This window comes from Dromaius novaehollandiae, chromosome W (assembly GCF_036370855.1).
Source record: "Dromaius novaehollandiae isolate bDroNov1 chromosome W, bDroNov1.hap1, whole genome shotgun sequence".
NCBI classification, from domain to species: domain Eukaryota; kingdom Metazoa; phylum Chordata; class Aves; order Casuariiformes; family Dromaiidae; genus Dromaius; species Dromaius novaehollandiae.
The window spans coordinates 11,645,461-11,665,387 of record NC_088130.1 but is presented as its reverse complement, the minus strand read 5'-3'; the positions used below and the strand labels follow the sequence as shown (position 1 = coordinate 11,665,387).

Here is a 19,927-nt window from a genome sequence, read left to right as displayed (position 1 = left end):
CTTGCAAAGGAGGCTGATCTCAACAGCTTGAAGGGGAAAGTAAGATTGCAAACTATTGCAAGGCTTCTCTCATTCAGCTGTTGAGGTCACCTCCAGGTGGAAGGCTACATCACACAGTTTTACTCCATTATGAGCAGTAGCACAGGCTAGAAAGCAAGTTTTACCTCATTCTTCTCTTAAAATACTTCTCTTCATCATACCTTACAAGGTAAGAGTGGGTGAAAAGAAAAAAAAAAATGATGTACAAGTTCGTATGATACAACAGGCACGCTGTACCTCACTTCAGTAAAAGCTACCAACCAACCACAAAAAACCCCCCAAATCATGACATAAACCTATGTCCTCTCTAGAGGTGGAATTCTTTGTGACCATAGTGGTATTTTTGCTCTTGCCAGTGGAGCAAATACAATGCGGAAAGCTGCATTTTATTTTGCTACAGGAATCTTTCTCAATTCAAAGCAGAAATAAAACTACCAGCTGGAACACATCTCTGCTCTGACCTCCGCTCTTTTCCCTTTTGACATTGGAATATCCACTCACAGTGCCTTGAATGCGGACATCCACTAAATCTTCATACCATGACATCTTGCGCCACCAATGGGCACACTAGTGACCTTTTCATTTTTTTCTTCAGTGCAATCAAGATCTGTCCTCTGGCAGCTGATGACAAGAACTGAGCAGTTCCCTAGAATTTCTTAAGCTCCAAGTCCTAAAGTCTCTTTGGTGCTGGGAACCTTTCGCCTTTGGTCTGAGAGTTGAATGGACTTTCCAAGGAGTTTTGGTGTACAGGGAAGAAAAGACATCATAGCGTAACAATAAAACAAAGCAAGAAGTAGAAAGAGTAGAAAGCACTAAAGTATCAGGTTAAGGTCTTTATCAAAGGCAACTATAAGAAACTAGAATGTTTCAGGAATCAGAAGAGGAAGGGAGGAAGAAAGGGTAAAAGAATTTTAGGGACGTTAAAACATTCTGGACATCTTTTTTAGCAGCCCACCTCTTACCCCTCCCATACCACCTCTTACCCTAAATTCTTTGCAATCACTCTACCTATAAACTAATTACAGAAGCAAATAAACTTGAGTGAAACACCCTATGACTCCCCATTTTAAGATGGCAATTTACTAATTTCACAAGTGCTGCTGCAGAATTGAGCTTCCCACTTGCTCTCTGGAATTACAGCACAAGAGGACCTAACGTCAAAGCAACCACCAGTCTGATGAAGGAAACTGTGCTGCTTTCACAGCTACTATGGGACAGCTATGAAAACTCCTGCCTGAGTTGAAGAGACCTGTGACAGCTCCATACCTAGTCACTGATAAACCATAAGGAAAAGGTAATCAGATACTTCCCTATTTACTCATCAAAACAGTTTCTTGGACAGAATCTTTGCATTTATACAAAATTTAGTACATTTGACACACGGAAGTAAAAAATAATGCATTCCTTGACAGCATATCTTTGTAATAATGAGCTATAATGACCCACTGTGATTGATTTCCAATGTTTTAAGCTTGGCGTACCATTTCAGTTTGTTGTTTTCCGGTCTGAAAAAAAGCCAGTTTAGGTGATCAACTTCAGATCAACTTCTTGTTAAAATTTATTTAACAGATATCTTTCCTTTAGAAATATTTGCATTTAGAAAACCTTTACACACGAAAGGCAAGAATGGAGACATTGCCTTTCAATCTGGTGATGGGTTAAATCATGACAAATCAATGAGAAAAGGAAAGGTGAACCTATGAACTTTCAGTGGATTTCTACTGAACTGCTATCTTTTGAACTATTGTTTCAGTTCAAAGCTCTGTATGACTAAAACCTAAAAGCACAGTAAGACCTAGAGGTAAAAGTTATGGAAAAATATGGTATAAGGGATACCTGTGGAAGTGTAAAGGTTTCCTGTTTTCCTTCTGGGTTACAATTAGTGAGTGAAGAGTTCATTCCAATTCTGATTATATAGTCATAAGTGTGATGAATGGACTTTGAGCCTGAAAGTTTGTCTTCGTTTTACCAACTGTTTCATTTGGTCCAGTACAAAACTACAAACTTTGGTGCCCTTAGGATTACATATCCTTTGTGGTTTGTTTTTCAATGACAGAATGTCTTCCTCCTTCAGGGTTTGCTAGTGGAATTCTTGTGAAACAAATTTTAAGTATTTGTAATAAAATCACATAGAAGTTTTTAAATTTTCTTACAGACTCTCGAATGCTACTATGCCTAAATAGGACTTGGAAAGTAAAACCTGGTTATACCTCTGGCTAGTAAACAACCTGATTAGTTAGTGGAAATACTTTCCATTAGCACAAGTACACCACTTACTTGACAATGCTCTCTGGTATGTGCACATATTCCATTGGAATCATCTCACGGAGCTCTGCCAATGTGCTGACATACTGTATCTTACTGCTGAACTTCGAGCTGAAACACAGAAACAGTGTAAGTAAATAGAGTTTCCTCCACAAAATCTCCCACGATTGGAAAAAATAAACAAAGAGAAGACATTTACTTGTAATCTAAGCATTTGCCTATTCATATTCCAGTTATATAAGAGTTATATAGTTCTGATGATCATTAACATATCTGTGTTCTAGTGAGGCTGAAATCAGGTCTAGACCTTTTGCTGTTCTTTGCCAGGCAGCATCACAATATTTAGGACAGCATTATAAATTGTAATGCCTACATATTAGGCAATGCAATTAGTTTCACAGTTTGAAGATGATGTATTCAAATTCTAAAAAGAATCAAATCCCCTGCAGCATACTTACACCGAAAAAAAGATGAGAAGCATTCACTTCAGCTGATCATGATGAATTAGCATTTAGATTTGACCATGACTCCCAACCAAACAGAATACAGCTTAACTTCCACTTTTGTTTGGATGCATACAGATCTGACTGGGTATGGGCAAGTCTATTCTTAGTGTAGGGCATTATTATGAGGAAATATTTCCCTTGCTTAGTTCAATCTGCGCTATATGATCATTTATTACGTTTGAGAAATGATCATACAGAAAAACCTAAACTGTTCAGAAAATACATTGAAAAAAATCAAGGCTATTCACTTGTTTAATCTGATTTATTGATATGTAACAGTCTATGAGGAAAGTATCTTTTTCATTTGACTCAAAGCAATTTTCCAAATCCAGCTCTGATCATATTTAGACAGTCTTTTAACATCAGTAACAGTGACAAATGCATATTGAGAATGAATGTTCTTAAGTCCAGGCCATGAAAAACAGAATATATTGTTCCTATTTACCACTGATTCATGGGTATGATCAGACAACACAAGGCATCTGAAATAGCTCTTATCCAAAAGTTACTGCCCCTTGCCTTACCACATTTATCTTCTTAATCAAATAAAGTAAGACAACTAAAACAGGAATCCATCAAGGTACTGTAAATAGTTGTTTGAGCTCATTCATTTTACTTTGCATTTGTAACAGATGAGCATCATTAGGCGTACACAGTTGCCACATGCTAATCTCAGGTTTTAAGATGCATGAATCACTCATAATTGTCTGATCAAAGCCACGATAACTTATAGATAATTCTTAGCATTTTATTAGAAATGTTAATCACAGTCTAGATCATCTGAACTGCCAGTTGAAGCAACTTGGCAATCAGCAGCCCAATCTGGAAACATCTAAAGACTGAAAAAAACACAAAAAATAAAATTGTTTAGAGGTTGTTTTTCCACTTGGGGTTTCTCCTGGGTCCACTAATTCCACAACAGTGACTGATTTCTACCTAATTGCTTCATGTGGAAGTCTGTGTATTGGCATCCCAAATATATGCCTAAAATAAGAAGTCCTTGCTTCTTTCTGACTCTAGGCGAGGCATGCTGCCACTTGTGTTGAACTTTCTACTGCTTAAGCATTTCCATCGAATGCCGAAAATCTTTCATAGACACTTGTTTTATTAAAAATCTAATTTCCTGCCTAACACAGCTAAAATGATCTCTGCTGTGACTAACTGATCCATAAATGATATCTAGGACCTGAATCCAGCTTTTTTTTCTATCTTTGCAACCAATCTATTTTTTTCTTTTTGGCCTCTCTGGGCTTTTTATTCAGTTTTCTCATACAGCTCTTCTGTCCTCAGTGAGGGTTCAAATACCTCCCACCCTCAACTCTTCTTCGGCCTAAGTCACATTAACTACATGTACAGCTCCCATTTCTACTTCACTTTCTTTTACTTCCAACAGAGACTCAATCTACTTCTTGGCTGAAATGGATTTTTTAATTGGTCCTATTTTCTCAAGTTCTGTACTGTTAATTCTCTTTACCAAACTCGGTTTATAAGCAACTTTTTCCCCAGTTTGGCAATGCAATGCCTGTGGTCACTGCTACTCAGTATGGCCATCTAGAATAAATGACTCACGCATTGATACAGGCGTTGCGTCTTTGATTTTATTTTATTTTTACTGCCCACCTTTTTCCTGGGAGGAAATAGGGTGCCAACAGATTATCTCAGACACCAAAGGCAACTGAATCAATCTCCCATGACTACTATTGCTAATTTTACCTACTGCATCCCTGTTACACTATTTTTCTTAGTTCTCACTTTCTGCTTGGTATTAAAGTCATCCTATCAGAAAGAATAAGCTTTGTTATGATATTCTGCCTGTCACTTTGGCAACAATGGGAGAACTTGTTCGCTTCCCCATGCCCAGATTCCCCTGCCAGGACAGAGCACCCTACGACCAACACCTTCGGTGCTCTTGCCTGTAGTCTGGGGGCAGATTTCTCTGCAGTCTGTCATGATGCACGTTATTTTGTCTAACTTGTGTAGATGAGATGCATCTTCTCTTGCTTGGAAGCAATTCTTTTTCACACCTGTCAGTCTACTCTCTCTGATCGCAGGATTTCAATTGCATACTTGTCCATCTCCTTCAACAATCTGCAAGTTCTTCAGTGTCTGAAACATTTCATTGCTTTTTTACTGATCAAAGAATTATTTTTGGTGGCAGAAAAACTCTTTTGGAACCTGGCCTCCTAAGCCTTCCAACAGCTCAGGGTGCTGGAAGTCTTCTTGGCTGAGCAGCATTTTTATTTTTATTTTTAAACCAGAATTGTAGCTTAATCTTGTCCTGTAGCCACAATTCTTTTAATAAGGTGATTTGTCCAGACTCCCTTCCCACATGCATTTTAGCTGGGCTCATAATAAACAAAGACAATTGTAAAGGAATAAATTTCCAGTTCTGCATGCACATATGGGCATTTGATATTGTGCCTGCAATGTGTGCACTGTTTAATCCCTTTATTCATCATTCAACTTTTTTTCCAATCAGGAGAGTGGGAAGTCAACTTCAGCTGTCAAAATCCCAACATGAACTGTAAAATGAGTACCTTTCAGTGGGACATTAACAGCCATGTTTGATCATTTAGGAGCTTCAGTATCTTTAGGGACAAAGAAAATAACAATATTCACTGCATACCTTATAAAAGGTCGTGTCACAGCCAGAATTGTCCTGATAAACCATGATGGATGGACAATTATAAATGATTTCAAGTTCTTCCTTAATCTAAGTCAAAAAGAAACACATTTCATTTAAAAAATACAAAACATACACAAAGATCATATACAGTGAACGCTGTCATACAGTTTAAAATAATGGCTGTGGATCAGAAAGGAAAATACTGCTCACCGCCGATCAATCATTTGGTAACATTTTTTCATCCAACCAAGTCCTGGCATCCTCCTTCTTGGTGTTGCTCCATTCAAGTAGACAATCATGTAGTCTTCGGCTACCATCAGTTCTAAGGTACTTATTACATATCTGAAAAATGAACAGAAGCAAGTGAGCACATTTTTTTACATTATCCATTTAAGCCTAATCAAAACCAGTCCACTAGGCATACATCAATGCAGATCAAGGAACTTACAACAAGGCAATGTTTTCTTTCCTTTTAAACTGAAAGCAGATATTTACAACTGTTCCCCATGCTAACCATAATCTTATCTTCAGAGAATGTGGTTTCCTTCCAAAGATACAGTTTCATAATAAGTCTTCCAACCTCATAGGTGGCTTTTTCCCCTTATAAGCACATTAAATCAATAAATTTTACAAGGGAGAGCCTGACAGGACCATGTGAAGTTCCCAGAACTTCTGAGATATGACCATTGAGAAAATTCTCATCAGTATGTTTGTTCAAAGCAAAAATAATAAGAGTCAGGAGAAGAAACTTGTCTATAATTCTTGTGATCCTCAGATCACCATTACTGAGTCTGTGACTGCCAACTACAAACCTTTTGAATCTCAAAGCTAACAGAAGTTGTCCATCAACCTGCCTTCTGAGGGGATGCCAACTCCATGGCATCATTTTGTGAGCACAACACTCCAAACACTCATCAAATTCCTCAGCTCTACAATGAGTATTCAGACAGACCGGCATTCCCAGAGCAAAATCCATGTCACCTAGGAGAGCAGGGTGTTCAGTTGAATGAAAGGGTAGCTTTAAATTTCTGTCTGGGACTATACAAGCAGATGCTCTGTCTGGTTTCACTAGTCCCCACCTAACCGGGGAGGAATTCATCATAACAACATGCAAATTGCTCTCTCTCCTGTCCAGTCCCAAGGCATGTCTGTGTAAAAACTGCAGTGAAACATCACTGAGTTTCACCTCAGAAAGCCTAATGCTTGAGAGTTCTCGTTACAAAAGGCAGCTCTATCCCTGCACAAAATAGCCCCTTGCACAGGTGTATGTGAATAACAGGATTTAATCTGACCCTTAAATTCCTCAAAATGCAGTTTCTTTAAAACAAGAGTAGGAAATCAAATTCTCAACACAGGGAATGTTATTTTAAACAGACAGAAAGTAGGTAGCAACTAATTGAGTAGTTCCATTTGATGAATTCCATCTAACTCACTACTCACAATGCTTTTCACTCTCTTTCTCACCTTCCACTTGCACGTTGTCTACTTTTGCCCCACATTTGTAAAGGCTCCTGTCCATCAGTGAGATATGAAAGTGTGGGCTTGTACAGCCAAGACGGTGGCTGCTCCACGGGAAATGAAGCCAGCAGCAGTGGGCAGCAGGTCCTGCATTTGCAGGGTGCAATTTAGAGGGTGCACCTGCATTTGCAGGGTGCAAACTTGCTGTGCAGTCTAGATCTCTCTGCAAGTGCAGAGGGATGTCAAGTTCTCTTGCAAACCTTACCTATTTCATGCTAGCAAGTTCTTTATTTGAGAAATAATTTTATTATTTGAGAAGACGTTAAGAATTTTTCTCACTGAGTAGAACAATTCACTCACTCTGAAAGCAAAAGCACTGTTTTTGAATTTCAAAGTGTAGTATTTCTGAGTTGTTACTCTTTAAGAAACTTTTAATTTCTAGACCGTATCAGCCAGCCACAAATGAAACAGCAGAATTTTCTGTGTGGGTCTGCAGCATCAAAAAGAAGTGCTTTAGAAGATGCTGTCTCAGAGGTTGAGTTTTGGCTCACTTAAAGACAATTTTACAGGATTAGTCAAGGTAACAGATAGGAACAAGGTACTTAGAAATGTGAAGGGAATCCAGAGGGCAATGAAACTGCAGAATACATGAACAATTGAGGACAGTTGTTAATTACAAACTAGAGGGGGCCTGCACACTGCAGTTGCAGGATTATTTAAGGGAAACATGCTATATAAAAAATGGGAAGAGATTTAATGATTTGCAGGTCTCCATACCCCTATATGACTTTATAGTAAAGAGCTCACATATATATTTTATATATATATTTAAATATATATATATATTTTTATATATATATATCAGTTATTGGCTATGTTGTAAATTGTCAAGCTCCCTCTATTTCAAAGCAATTAATAGGCTTATATGTAAAAGAAAGGGACAATCTGACATTTTCTTTTCTGGTTCTTGTTGTGCTAGAGAGAATTATGAATCTCTCTGTCTTAAAATAAGATGAAGGTGAGCAGCCAAAGTGAACTCTCTGTTACACTACCCCAACAGAGACAGTGGGATGTAAAATATACTTTGACGATATCCTTAAGGGAAGCAGAAAAGCCTCTTGAGGCTTGAAAAGGCTTCCTCTGCGAAGTCCATTTACCTGCAATTCTATCTTTGAAAAGGGGTCTTCAGAGAAGTCGAAGAATAACTGTTTAATGTCAGTCACGGTTATTGGCAGATTTGTTTTCTAGTTATCAGCTTAAAACTACTGTAGGAATTCTTCCCTTCTAAATCACTGGGCATTGTGTAAATCTGGTACTGTAGATAACATGGGGGACCTAGAGACCTCTTTACCAGATGAATGCTAGCAGTTGGTTTGACCTGGAACGGAACCACTCGCTCTCGTTTCTCACATGTAGACACAACACTGAGGGCTTTGGCTACCTCCACACACATCTTTATGGGCTGGAATTTTGTGGGGCCTGGGTCTGTGCTCTTGCAGCGAGGTCTGGCACCTTGTAAGCAGCAAATGGTGAAGGCCAGGCCTCCAGTAGCTTTGAGACTGACTTATTGGGTTTTAGCATATACGGCCCTGGAATGATTGATTTTTCAACAGCTGTAAGTGGAACTAGCTGCAGGCTGTTCAGGGGAGTTGCCTTCACAATTTTTGGCTGCTGAGCTAGGTTGTTATTAGGAGTAATTTTGCTTGTTAAGAGCTGTGATAAATTTGGGTTCGCTTGGCGAAATTTGTCCAGCCCAACAGGTCTCTGCTATTTTTAATAACTGATTTGGGAGCAGCTGAAGTCAAGAAAAGTACTTTGAGCTGTTTGTATCAGCAACTGTCATTTATCCTGTATTTTTAAAATAAGTGTCAGCAAATGCCCCCGTAACTCCTAGAACAACGACAGCCTATATTCAAAATATAATACACAGTGATACATCCCAGTAATATATAACACACGATGACACTGAAAAACAGTCTGGTGATCTAGGTCCCTGCTGACTGTTCTCAGAAAGTGCTGAAAATCACTGGTGAAACAGTGCAATCATTGTAGGTCCAAGAAGCAGCAGATACTATATCCCTTGTCATTTAGGGAATTATTATAATCAGATTTGGTCCTGACAAATACACCTTAATTTTGGGAGGCAAGTAGATAAAGAATGCCTACATAATACTCCACTGAGCAGTTTACCTAAAATTGCTATTTTACTTGTCATTCAGATCACTCCCCCTCTAATGACCCAAATTACCTCTTAATTAAAGACAGGTTCTCTCTCACTACATAATTATGAGTACTAACTCAAAAGACTGTCACATTGCTACATATCACTCACAGGAAAAGATTTTCCATGACATAGTTGTAATCAGTTCGACTGCTGTCTGGCAAGAAGCATGCAGCAAACACAATGATAGCATTCAGACCATCACCATAGTATCCTGTGGAACAAACAAAAAGGCATTTTTATCTTTGTCAAAGGCTCTAAACAAGATAAATTTAAAAAGAAATCTCAGAGTCCTGGAATAGAGTGTATATGTCAATACTGAAGAAGCCTGAAAACGAATGAACTATCATCACATGATAAGGAAGTAGGACAGTCTGTTATGCCGAATTCCTGGAAAACATGCTTAGCACTACCATGAATAAACTTTTTATAGAAGCCAGTGAGAAAACTCATTCCGCTTTGTTAATAACACAGTCTTACATGAAGCCCTGGTTCACTGCATCTCTACTGTAATCATGTGCTGAATGTTCCCCCTAGCCGGAAGAATAAATGGCTGAAGAAAATATCCTACACTTATTCTCCAGCATCTTTTGAATTTGGATTTCCAAAGTCTCACCATCCAATTTTAGTTTGTCTGTGCAGCTCCAAAGGCCTCATGATATCACAGCTACGATTGCACCCCATTATGCTTTAAAAGCTCCTGGGGATCAATTAAATCCTTTGCTGCAAGCTTTGTGGAAAATACTTGTTAGCCTGGACACTCCAGTTGCCCAATGCTGGCCTTCTCTTGGCTCCAGCAGGGCCCAAAAACAGCTGTAAAGCTCCAAAGCTGCTAGGCCCCAGCACAATTGCTTGGTACATGTAACAGAAAGGCAAAATAAGCAAAATGTATGTTGTATTAATACTGATCAGCCTTTTCCACAATCTTTTACAATCCCTATGGGCTTCTGTGGTACTACTAATAAATATAAAATATTCCTGCATTACAGTTGAAGGCCTGGGATTCATTTAAAAGATGTGTGTAATCATGAGGGAATTTATAAAGATATCATAGAAATGGTTGTACTGAAAGAGCACTAGTGATGCACAGTGATAGAGGCCGGATATACTTGGAGGTAGACCTGAAAGACAGAAGGCTGGGAGAAACTAACCTTGATGCAGTTTCTCCTTTCTCACTGAGCACCTAAGATGAGTCTTAGCTAGTTGAAATAAGTAGATGATGTTTATGTTAAGCAAGTCTGTCCTTACATTTTAATCCCCATTATCTTTATGGCTTTGAAGAAATCTTTTTTTAAAGACTCCAGAATCCCTAGCAAAGTGCCTCAAGACACCTGTCCATGAAGTAATTCATGCTAAGGAGAGGCACTGTTGAGTAATCTCAACATAATCCCAGTCAAAAGGGGAAAGAACAGAGGCTCTTCATTCAGGGCTCTCAGCTGTTCCTACAAGGACATAAAACATCATTGCTTCCCTTTTTACAAAGGGCAGCCATAAAAAAGGATAAGCCTCAGAGAGAAAAATCTGCATGTCAGAAGTAAGCCTCCTGCCTTGAGCCATATCGCTTCAAATCAAGTCTCGGCAAAGCAGCCTGCTGAAAGATGATATTGAGTTTTTTTCTTCCTGAATTTGATTTGGCAGATTTGACTGAATATAATGCACTAGATAAGCTGATGGTACATATTTATTTTGCCAACATCAAATTAAGAATGCTAGCCTCATCCACTGCAGAATAATTTGGACACTGCAGGAGGCTATATATCCTTAGCTTTAACTCCATCCCCCCCATGATGCTGGCATCTCCTGTCTTTCCAGTACTGTGCAGTGGCTCTCAGAGGCCAGAAACCAGCTAATCTACAGATAGGCTTCCAGAGCTAGAGGGAAGGCACTGTACAACAGCTGCCCAGCATATGTGCTCTGTCTTCTGCAATCCCATGCTGCAGCCTTACAACCCATCCTGTTGGAGGACAGGGACAGGCAGAAGAGGACAGGACAAGGGCCTGAGTTCGAGCCAAACAGCAATGTGAATATAACCAGGTTAAGCCATGTAACATAGCATGGTGTGGGAGAGCTTCAATGCACGTTAGGAACAGCCAGCAGGGACAGCCTAGGTAGAGATACAGGTATGGCTGATTGACTCTGGTGTCCCAGAGAAGATCTCATAGTTACATTCAAAGAGCGGCATTGCGTTCTCTAGCAGGAATGTATGCAGGGATGGGGGAAGAAACTCCAGTCCTATTTTCAGCACCTTCACCTTCCAGAAGTGTGACATGAAGGAATACACCAGTCTTCCCAAAAGAAACGAAGAGAAAACAACCCTGCCTCCCACACTCACCACTTTATTTTACTCTCTGATATGGTCTGTCTTACCAGTTAGACCCGCACATTTCCAGAGAGACAGTGGTCAGTTCACCTAGCCCATCCTAGCTAATTGCTGAGCTGAATCATTAGGGAATAAGGCAGTAGTTTTTTCCTCTGCTTTTCAAATAGGGAGGGAACTTCCTTATATAAATGTTTAAATATAAATCCTTAAGAGATTTTCAGGACAACTAACACCATGCTGTCATAAGGCAGTCCTTCCAACTGGCTCGGGAGTTTGGCAGCGGAGCACATTGTGGCAGGTGTGTCCACAAAACTACTCATCCAGTTCGCAGTTGTAAAGCAAAAGGATTATGTGCAGCTGCCACCTCTCTAACAGCACACACACAAGAAAAATCCATAGATCAGTTCAAACCACCTTTTCGTACACTTGCTTGTAGACAAGGAATGTTCACCCAACGGAGAGGTGCTTTTTAAATCATCACTAGAAGCCAGTAACAGCCATTTGCCTAAATTCTCCGTCAGTCTACACAAAGAGACAGATCACTGAGAAATCTCCCCATTGACATGTGTGGAAGGAAATCTCACCCCTGGACTGTCAAGCTATATCTACTCTCCTCTTTTCTATTTTGTAGCTATCACCTCGATTCTGAATTAAACATTACCTACTGTTTAGCAGGAAGGAATGTCTGATAGATCATTGAATCATCAAGAGATGGCAGATCCGACTGAGTAACTTTTTTTAGGCAGAATCTGTGCTTACTCTTGAGGTGATAGGAAAGATTCCTGGCCCTCTAAAAACGCTCCAAAAATACTCAAGTATAGCCAAAGGCAACATCATATAGAACGGGCCTAGTGGTCATTCTGTAACAACTGTTCAAGCTCTCCAAAGTTTTCTCACAGCATATACATCAAAATGATTAAATATCCACAATTGCAATGAAGAGCTCTGCCACTTCATAAACACAGAATTTAATCCAGTCCCAATATGGCTAGATTTCAGGAAAAATTTCCAGTGTAACCAGTGGAGGCCTGGAAATTACTGCTATGTTTCACACTATTTCCTTTACAATGGCTAAGCTACTGACCGACAGTCATTTGAAGGCGAAGGTAATCTAATGTTTTTTATCTCAAATTTGAACGATTCTTTGTAAAATTTTGCCCAGCAATTTATTGAACTTTCCTATCTAACAAAACGAGATGTCAGACAAATAAAAATCAGGCACATAATACACTGAAAAAATAGCAAGTTAATACAAACGTTCTCATCAGTGGTGTTAAATATATCCCTCTATATCTTAGCAGGCAATACCTTGGGAAGCGGGAAGTGTGCAGAATGGAATTACTACAGATTCATTACTCCAAATGAAAAGGCTACCATTTCCAAAAGGAGTGCTGAGGGAGATATTGACCATTCTGGGAAGAGCGACTGTCATAAACTACAGGCTCAATCAATTTATGCTTTGGTAATTTGACAAGTTCAACAACCTAATTTAATTATTTCATTCAAGAAGAGGATAAATCATAGAGTTGAATGTAAACATTAAATCAGTATAATTCACACTTGTTATGGTGTTCCTCCTTACAGACACATTTTCACTGAAATTAAGCCTTTCTTTCCATCGCAACTGCTCAATTGAATTGCAGTCATGGACAGCAGTGATAGTGTAAGAAGGAACCAGTCAAGGAAGTCTGAATGGTGAGTAGAGGATTTAGAGCACTTGCTTATCAGTCATGAAGACCTAAATTTGAATCCTGATTACCTCACACTTAGGACCAAACCGAGTGACCTACACTCCCATGGATTCTTATGTTCTTACCATTACCATCAGAGAGGCCTGAAGCTGGCACTGGAACTGGTCCTTTTTCAGCAGCCAAGCAATGCTTGATTAAGGGCTACTTCTCCATCCACTAAGACTTCCTGCTATTTATTTTTCATAAAAGCTGGACACTGAACATCTGTAGGCTTGTGTTCAGGTGCTTTTAGCACATAGAAAATTTGAGGATTACATCCACAGGTGATATAATTAAGCATAATTTAGTTATCTCATTTGCAAGAAAACTGTTTTTTACCAGATAAAGATCCAACACTCAAAATATAGTGGAAATGACTGTTTAAATTATGTTATGGATCAGCAACACTATGACTAAAGAAAGTTTGCATAAACTCACAAGTCTTACCTCAGATGCTAAGTTACCCGCCTAAGTTTTTGCAGGATTAGAGCAACTCATCCCTACTTAATAGCCACGGTTGGCAAATAGAGCCTCCCAGAATCCAAAGGGATATCTGAGATACCAAGGAAAAGGCACTTAAACATTTTTCTTTTATTTTCTTCCCTCGATATCTTTGGTGATATTTACCCATTTGAATTAATTTATATGTAAGTGTTTTAGTAATACCTGAACTACACATTCTCTGAGGAAGTTAGAGAGCTAAGAGATGAGCTAAGGACACAATATAAAAAGCATATGAGGCCACTTTCCTACTTTAAAATAAATGTTATCTTTGATATGCTATTTGATAATCATTAACAAATTATATGAAGGAACATAAAATAGTTGCTAGTGAAATTCTACCTGCTGACAATTATAAATGACAGAAAATAACTTAGGCATCTTAATCGCAGGAGCATGGAATGGAAGCCTCAAGGAAAACTACATTTTTTCTTTTAGCCACTCCCCCTGTTTGGATCTGTGCACCCATGTGCAGCACACAACAAATCACAGAGCACCATACTTCCTTGTGCAGGAAGTTTTTGCCATAATCTAGAGCATGGAGTTTTCAAGAACTTTTTCTCCAGAACAAAAGGGTTTTTCCTTGCTTAAAGAAAGTTTTAGCCTACAACTACCAGATTATTACTAACACATGTATCTCAGTTTATTTGTTGCTGCCAAAAATGTGTTGTATTTAAAGTATTCATTACTCATTGCCACCCTGAACTGCAAACAGGGTTGATTCATTCTTATCTTTCTTCTACAGTTTTACTTTGGAGGAACTCAGTTTGCTTCACTGGTGTAATTAGAGACTGTACCAGAGTAAGTGAGTTCAAATTAAGGCCTTCCGTCTCTTCCAAAAATAATTTAGCACTGCATTGAATTTACAGACCAGGGAATGGTCCATCTGTGAAGGTTACAAAGTCTCTCCATGTCAGCTGCCACTTCTATGGGTACAGAAGCTACTACAGAAAAGTACAGATTATATCTCCAACACTGGCTGATCTCCTAACAAAACAGGAAAGACTTGTCCTGATGCAAGGACAAGCATTGTTTATCTGGAAATACTCTCCTATGAGGCTTCCAGGAGATGACCTTGGCTTCTATTCTTTTGAAGGCTTCTTAAGAGCCCTAACCAGCAGTATCTGCTCAAAATATTTTTTGAATCAGCATCCTATGACCAAACTCAAAACAGCATGCCTCAGATCAGGGCTATGCCAGTAGTTTATTGGTACTCTCCTATAGGAAGCTTGTAATTCCTTCTATTATGACATTCTCTTCCTAATAAGCATGAATGTGGGCTCTAAGACACTATAATGCTTCTGTAACGTGAGGGAGTCAGTCAACTCATTGCTTATAGGCATGGCTGAAAAATAAACTCTCTTTCCCCCTGCTACTATGCTTAATAAAGCATGATTTTTCACTTCAATCTAAAAAATACACTCAGGGCTTTCCTACCTCCATGCGAAATGACCTTTTTGTAAGGTTCAATGACTTTCATATCAATCCTTTGCTCTTGTTCTCCAATAACCACTGTTCTCCATAACCTGTTGTCCTCTCGCTCCTCCTCAGCAGTATATTCTGGAATTGATTCGGACTCCTCCTGGGAAGCATCCTTAACGGCTGTCTGGTGTTCTAAAAAATAAAATTGCAAAGATTACATCTTCATGCAAAGGCTCTCTATATTTTCTGTTACATACATTTTAAGTGCATATCTGAAATCAAGTGGGTTTTTAGAGCACTATTCTGCATCTGCACTTACAAATAAGAGCAGAATTTGATCATGAAATGAGAAGTTTCTTTTTTTCTTTTAAACTTTTCATCATTATGAACATACTAACAACAGCAGCAAACATGACCATGAAGAATACTGCCCAAGGATTTTTGCATTTCGCAGGTAATCACACAAGACTCATTATGTTAGTAAAACTGATTGGCTACTGCATTGCAGCTCTTTAAAAATCTTTGGCTGCTAGTATGGCAACTATACTAAAACGCAAAATACGGAGCTAAAAGTGAACCTAATGATTCTTATTGTCTAGTGAGAAATTACCCAAGAGCTACAGCTTTTCAACTCCTTCCTTCCTCCTCCAACTTCTCTTCTCCAATCTCTTCACATCTGGTTCCAGCATATGTGAAGAACATGCCCGTTCATCTGTTCCAGCAATGGGGTGTGCTTAAACATACCTCGGATAACTTAAACATAGCATTCACCTCCCTCTGGGCCTTCCAGTTGTGCTTAATATCAGTTCCTTTCCAGATACAAAGTACAGAGAATTCAAGCAATTTGGCTGTTCACACCAGCACACATGCGGGAACAGGTACAGGCAGTCCACAACCCCAGTGACCACACTCAATAAACTGAATGGCTCTTAAGAGATTATAAAGTCTCATAGTACGGCCTCTCTGCTGGACACTCTTAGCTTCGGAAAAGCTGTAAAGCCATTAACAAAACCTACATTTTCATTGCACATCGATGAGACAGCAGTTACAACATGTTTTACTGCATTCCACTTTGTCAAACTTAATGGCTGGTTACATAAAAAGTGACAAGAAGACTGATTCTGTCCACAGCCAGAATTACTTTATTTTCTTTTTTAGTTATTGAATACAACATACTGTTCTTTTTGTGATTTTTTTCCCCATCTTTTGTACTATTACTCTTGCTGGAGCACCCTTGCCTTGTGGTTAAGTTCACATATTATTATTATATCTTGATTGTAAAGATCCTACACATTTTCTCTATTATATATATTTGAAGCAACCAGTTCTTTCATAGCATTACTCCGGATCTGCAAGGATATAAGTAAGAGCTGAATTTGATCATGTAACAGTCAATAAATGAGGTAACCACGTGTGCATGGCATACATAAAAAGTAGATCAGATGTGTTAGTTAAAAATACCAAACAGAGCTGTAAGAAGAGTTGGGAATAAATGAAAGAAAAGATTTCAATTGGCAAAAGAAGTAAAGAACACAGTATGTTTGTAGAAGTCCTCAAGTATTTCTACATATTGCTTTATCCTGGGATTCCTCTGCTCTGATTAATGCTGCTTCTTGAACTACTTGCATGAACGGAGGTATATGATCAATAAAACATACAAGTTTATCATATGAATTAAATTATTCATCTGTATGAAACCAGGAACAGATGTATATATTGGATATGTATTATACAGATACACACACACAGCCTACGTGTACATACACACATATATGCACTGATTATTAATTGGTAGAATTGACTTCAATGCCAAAAGTTACCAATATTTCCAATGAATTTCTCACAAATACCAAGCTCCTTAGAACAAAAGCATGCTTTGAACTTTTTTTTTTTTAATATGTATCAGGTTGAGCACACACTTGCTTTTTGGTCCAGATATCAAGGTCAAAAACACCTTCAAGCAACAGCCATGCCTGAACAAGGAAAAACATTTGACTCTCTCTGACAGAATCTCAGAAAATGCCTGCAAGTCTCATAAAACAGTAGCAAATAGAAAACAGGAATGGGGGAGAGAAAATGGGAAGAGGAAACAAGCGGTTCTGTGACAGTAGGACTAATGAGGTCTGGTTTTCATTGCCGTCTGTCTTGTGGTTGTATTCTCTGTTCCCAATAAGAGGTAACTTCTGATGGAAAGTCCCTCTCTCCCAGGTGAATCCTCTGGTGTGTAACAAGAGCTGAACTCATCACTAACTTTCTTCTTTTCCTAATGCCTATCTGCAGGAAACTCACAAAAATGTACTTATATTTCAGCTCCTACTTCATTGTCAAATTTGACAGAAACCAGCCGATGAGTTAAAAATGCACCAATGTCAAGAGGTATTAATGGTGGAAATAGGGATGGAAGTAATGGAGAGGCCAACATGCATATACACATGAGTATATGACAGGGCCACATAAGCCTTTTTTCCTTAGGAACTGCAGATAAAGAGAAGTTGGAGAAGGTAGAAGGTTGTGAAGAACAGACTGCAAAAGGTAATTTTTTTCAAGTATACTAATTCAAATCTGTTTAATAGCTGCTGTTCAGTAGATTATATACTGTGCAACTGAGGTTCTCAGGGTACGACGCTCATAATATTTAATAATATACTTGGCATTCGCTTTTGAAATAGAACATATTCAATGATGTTGGCAATGACCTTATAAAATACATTTTTTAAAAATGAACCTAAATATCATGGGAAAAAAACCTGAAAACTGCATGCAAGCAATTGAACTATGCAAATTTTGACAAGTTCTCACAGACTCGCTCTTCCTTTAAAGATACCTGGTCCTCATAGGACTATATTACACAGCTCAAATGCTTTCGGAACGGATATAAGGATTTGATACAGGGGATTATCAGAACGGCCTAGGAAAACTGTCTAGTCAGCCGGTTCCTTTGAGGGTTGAAAGAGCATGGCTGAGGGGGAGAACAGCAGGCAGAATAGCTTTAGTGAAAAGCATCTGGGCTAGGTGACTCTCGGACTAAATTGTATTTGGGGGGTTGCTGCTCAAGTTTGCTGATGAAACTGCAAATGATGTTCTAGAATAAGGCCCTGAGAAAACTTACGATGTTGGCACCAGACAAACGAATTATTTTTGAAGCTGACAAAGGGCAGAAATGATACTAGATCACCTTCTCCTAAGAAGCAGCTGTGCTGTACTGCTTGGAGCGTTGATGTTGCAGAGAAGGATGCGCTAGTGTGAAACTCACAGGGGAAACAGACATCTGCAGATAAAATAATTAGCACTTTTTACATTCCAAATAAGATTGGTTCGAAGGGGGAGGGGGGACTTCACCTATATGTACATATGGTTTTCAATAAATGCAGGGTTTTTTGTCATCTAATGTAATAATCAGAAAAAGCTCACTCCAGAAACATGAGCTGGTTGTGAAAGATGATGTTTCAATTTCAGGTATTAGTATATGCCACAGTGACAAAATAATAACCGTGAATGCGATGACTGAGCAATCCCCGAGTAAGTCAGGGCACTAGTTTAAGACAAGTACTTAAGTATTTCCACTCTCACCCATTTTCTTGCACATTGGTGATGAAGAATCAGCACAACTGCACTCTTAAATTTAGGTTTCGGTATTTTTTGATTTACAGAGCCATCAGTTTTTTAGTGATGAGGTGGACTCTTGAATCATGGCAAGAATCTTGCTTTTCGCAGTTGCTTTTTACAGTTCAAATGGACCTTCTGCAGTCTGAGGATCACGAGCTAAAAATCACTGTTCTGTACAGTCTCGGCAGCAATGTATTTACTTCACCGGGTGTGGTACAACACTCCAGAAACACTGACCTGTGCGAGACTATGGGAGTGCTTGCGTACTGGCAACAGCAGAGTGATAGAAGTACGGAGATAACACCAGCTGACTTACCATGCACGTAAGCCATTCTGCACTTGAACTTGTGACTACACTTGTCCTTGTGACTATCAGATCCACGTAATATATAGCCTACTTATTTTATTGCCAACCTATTCTGATAAAGTATCATTTTTTTCCTTTTCTATTTTTGTTGCTGGTTCACCTAAGTAGAGGACTCTTTGCCAACTAAGTATGCTTCAAGACCAATCTAAGACACAACTGTAAAAATATCACAGAAAACACGGGCACCTTGAATTCTTATTCTTTTAGGAATCTGGGGAAATTGGTCCAATTTTAGCAACCAAATGAAGCATCACATTTAGAAAGCAACAAAAAAAGACAAGGGGAAACACTTGCCATAAATGCAATTGTCACCAAAATCACTGGAGCTGAATTTATTTACTTCAGGGCTTAGAGGCAAAAACCTGTTCCACTGCAGAGATCTTTGCTCTCACGCAACAGTCACAACATTCTAAAATTGCAAGTACACACTAGTGTGTGTGTGTGTGCGTGTATGTGTGTGTATGTTGGGTTTAACCTTTGCTACAAAATATTCCAGCCGTCTAGTAACTCATCATCATGCTCTGCATCTGCCCATAAGGAACTCTGCCTTCTAATGAGAAGTGACATTAAAGATGCTTATGCATGATTGGGTACACAGTAATGTCTCTTTAGCAATATCACTTAAGCTGATGCAATTGTTCTTGTATGCTCAAAAGATCATACATTTTTTAATTTATAATGACCTCACTAGCAATAGAGAATTTCATTAGCAATAGAGAATTTAAAAGCAAGGGAAAATTCAGTTTAAAAGTATCCATTTTTATGTTTCTCCCTGTTGTAGACTGTAAAATGGTCACACTCATTTTTCCCACAAATAGCTTATAATCTTTATGTATTTACAGTAGTAAATACAATTCCTATACAGT

General features: G+C 38.8%; 1 protein-coding gene across 5 annotated transcripts in view; it reads right to left on the bottom strand.

Moving 5' to 3' along the window:
- LOC135324305 (protein prune homolog 2-like) overlaps nt 1-19,927 on the bottom strand; it is a 149,998-nt gene that overhangs the window by 7,160 nt on the left and 122,911 nt on the right. For 3 of the 5 annotated variants that reach the window (XM_064500303.1, XM_064500305.1, XM_064500307.1), the window contains exons 12-16: nt 15,104-15,280; nt 9,227-9,329; nt 5,647-5,778; nt 5,437-5,523; nt 2,317-2,415 (exon numbers count right to left, since the gene is read on the bottom strand). In XM_064500303.1, coding sequence (XP_064356373.1) covers nt 2,317-2,415; nt 5,437-5,523; nt 5,647-5,778; nt 9,227-9,329; nt 15,104-15,280 — 598 coding nt within the window. Of the gene's footprint in view, nt 1-164; nt 201-2,316; nt 2,416-5,436; nt 5,524-5,646; nt 5,779-9,226; nt 9,330-15,103; nt 15,281-19,927 lie in introns of all 5 variants that reach the window. The other 2 variants (XM_064500304.1, XM_064500306.1) reach the window with 1 other exon arrangement.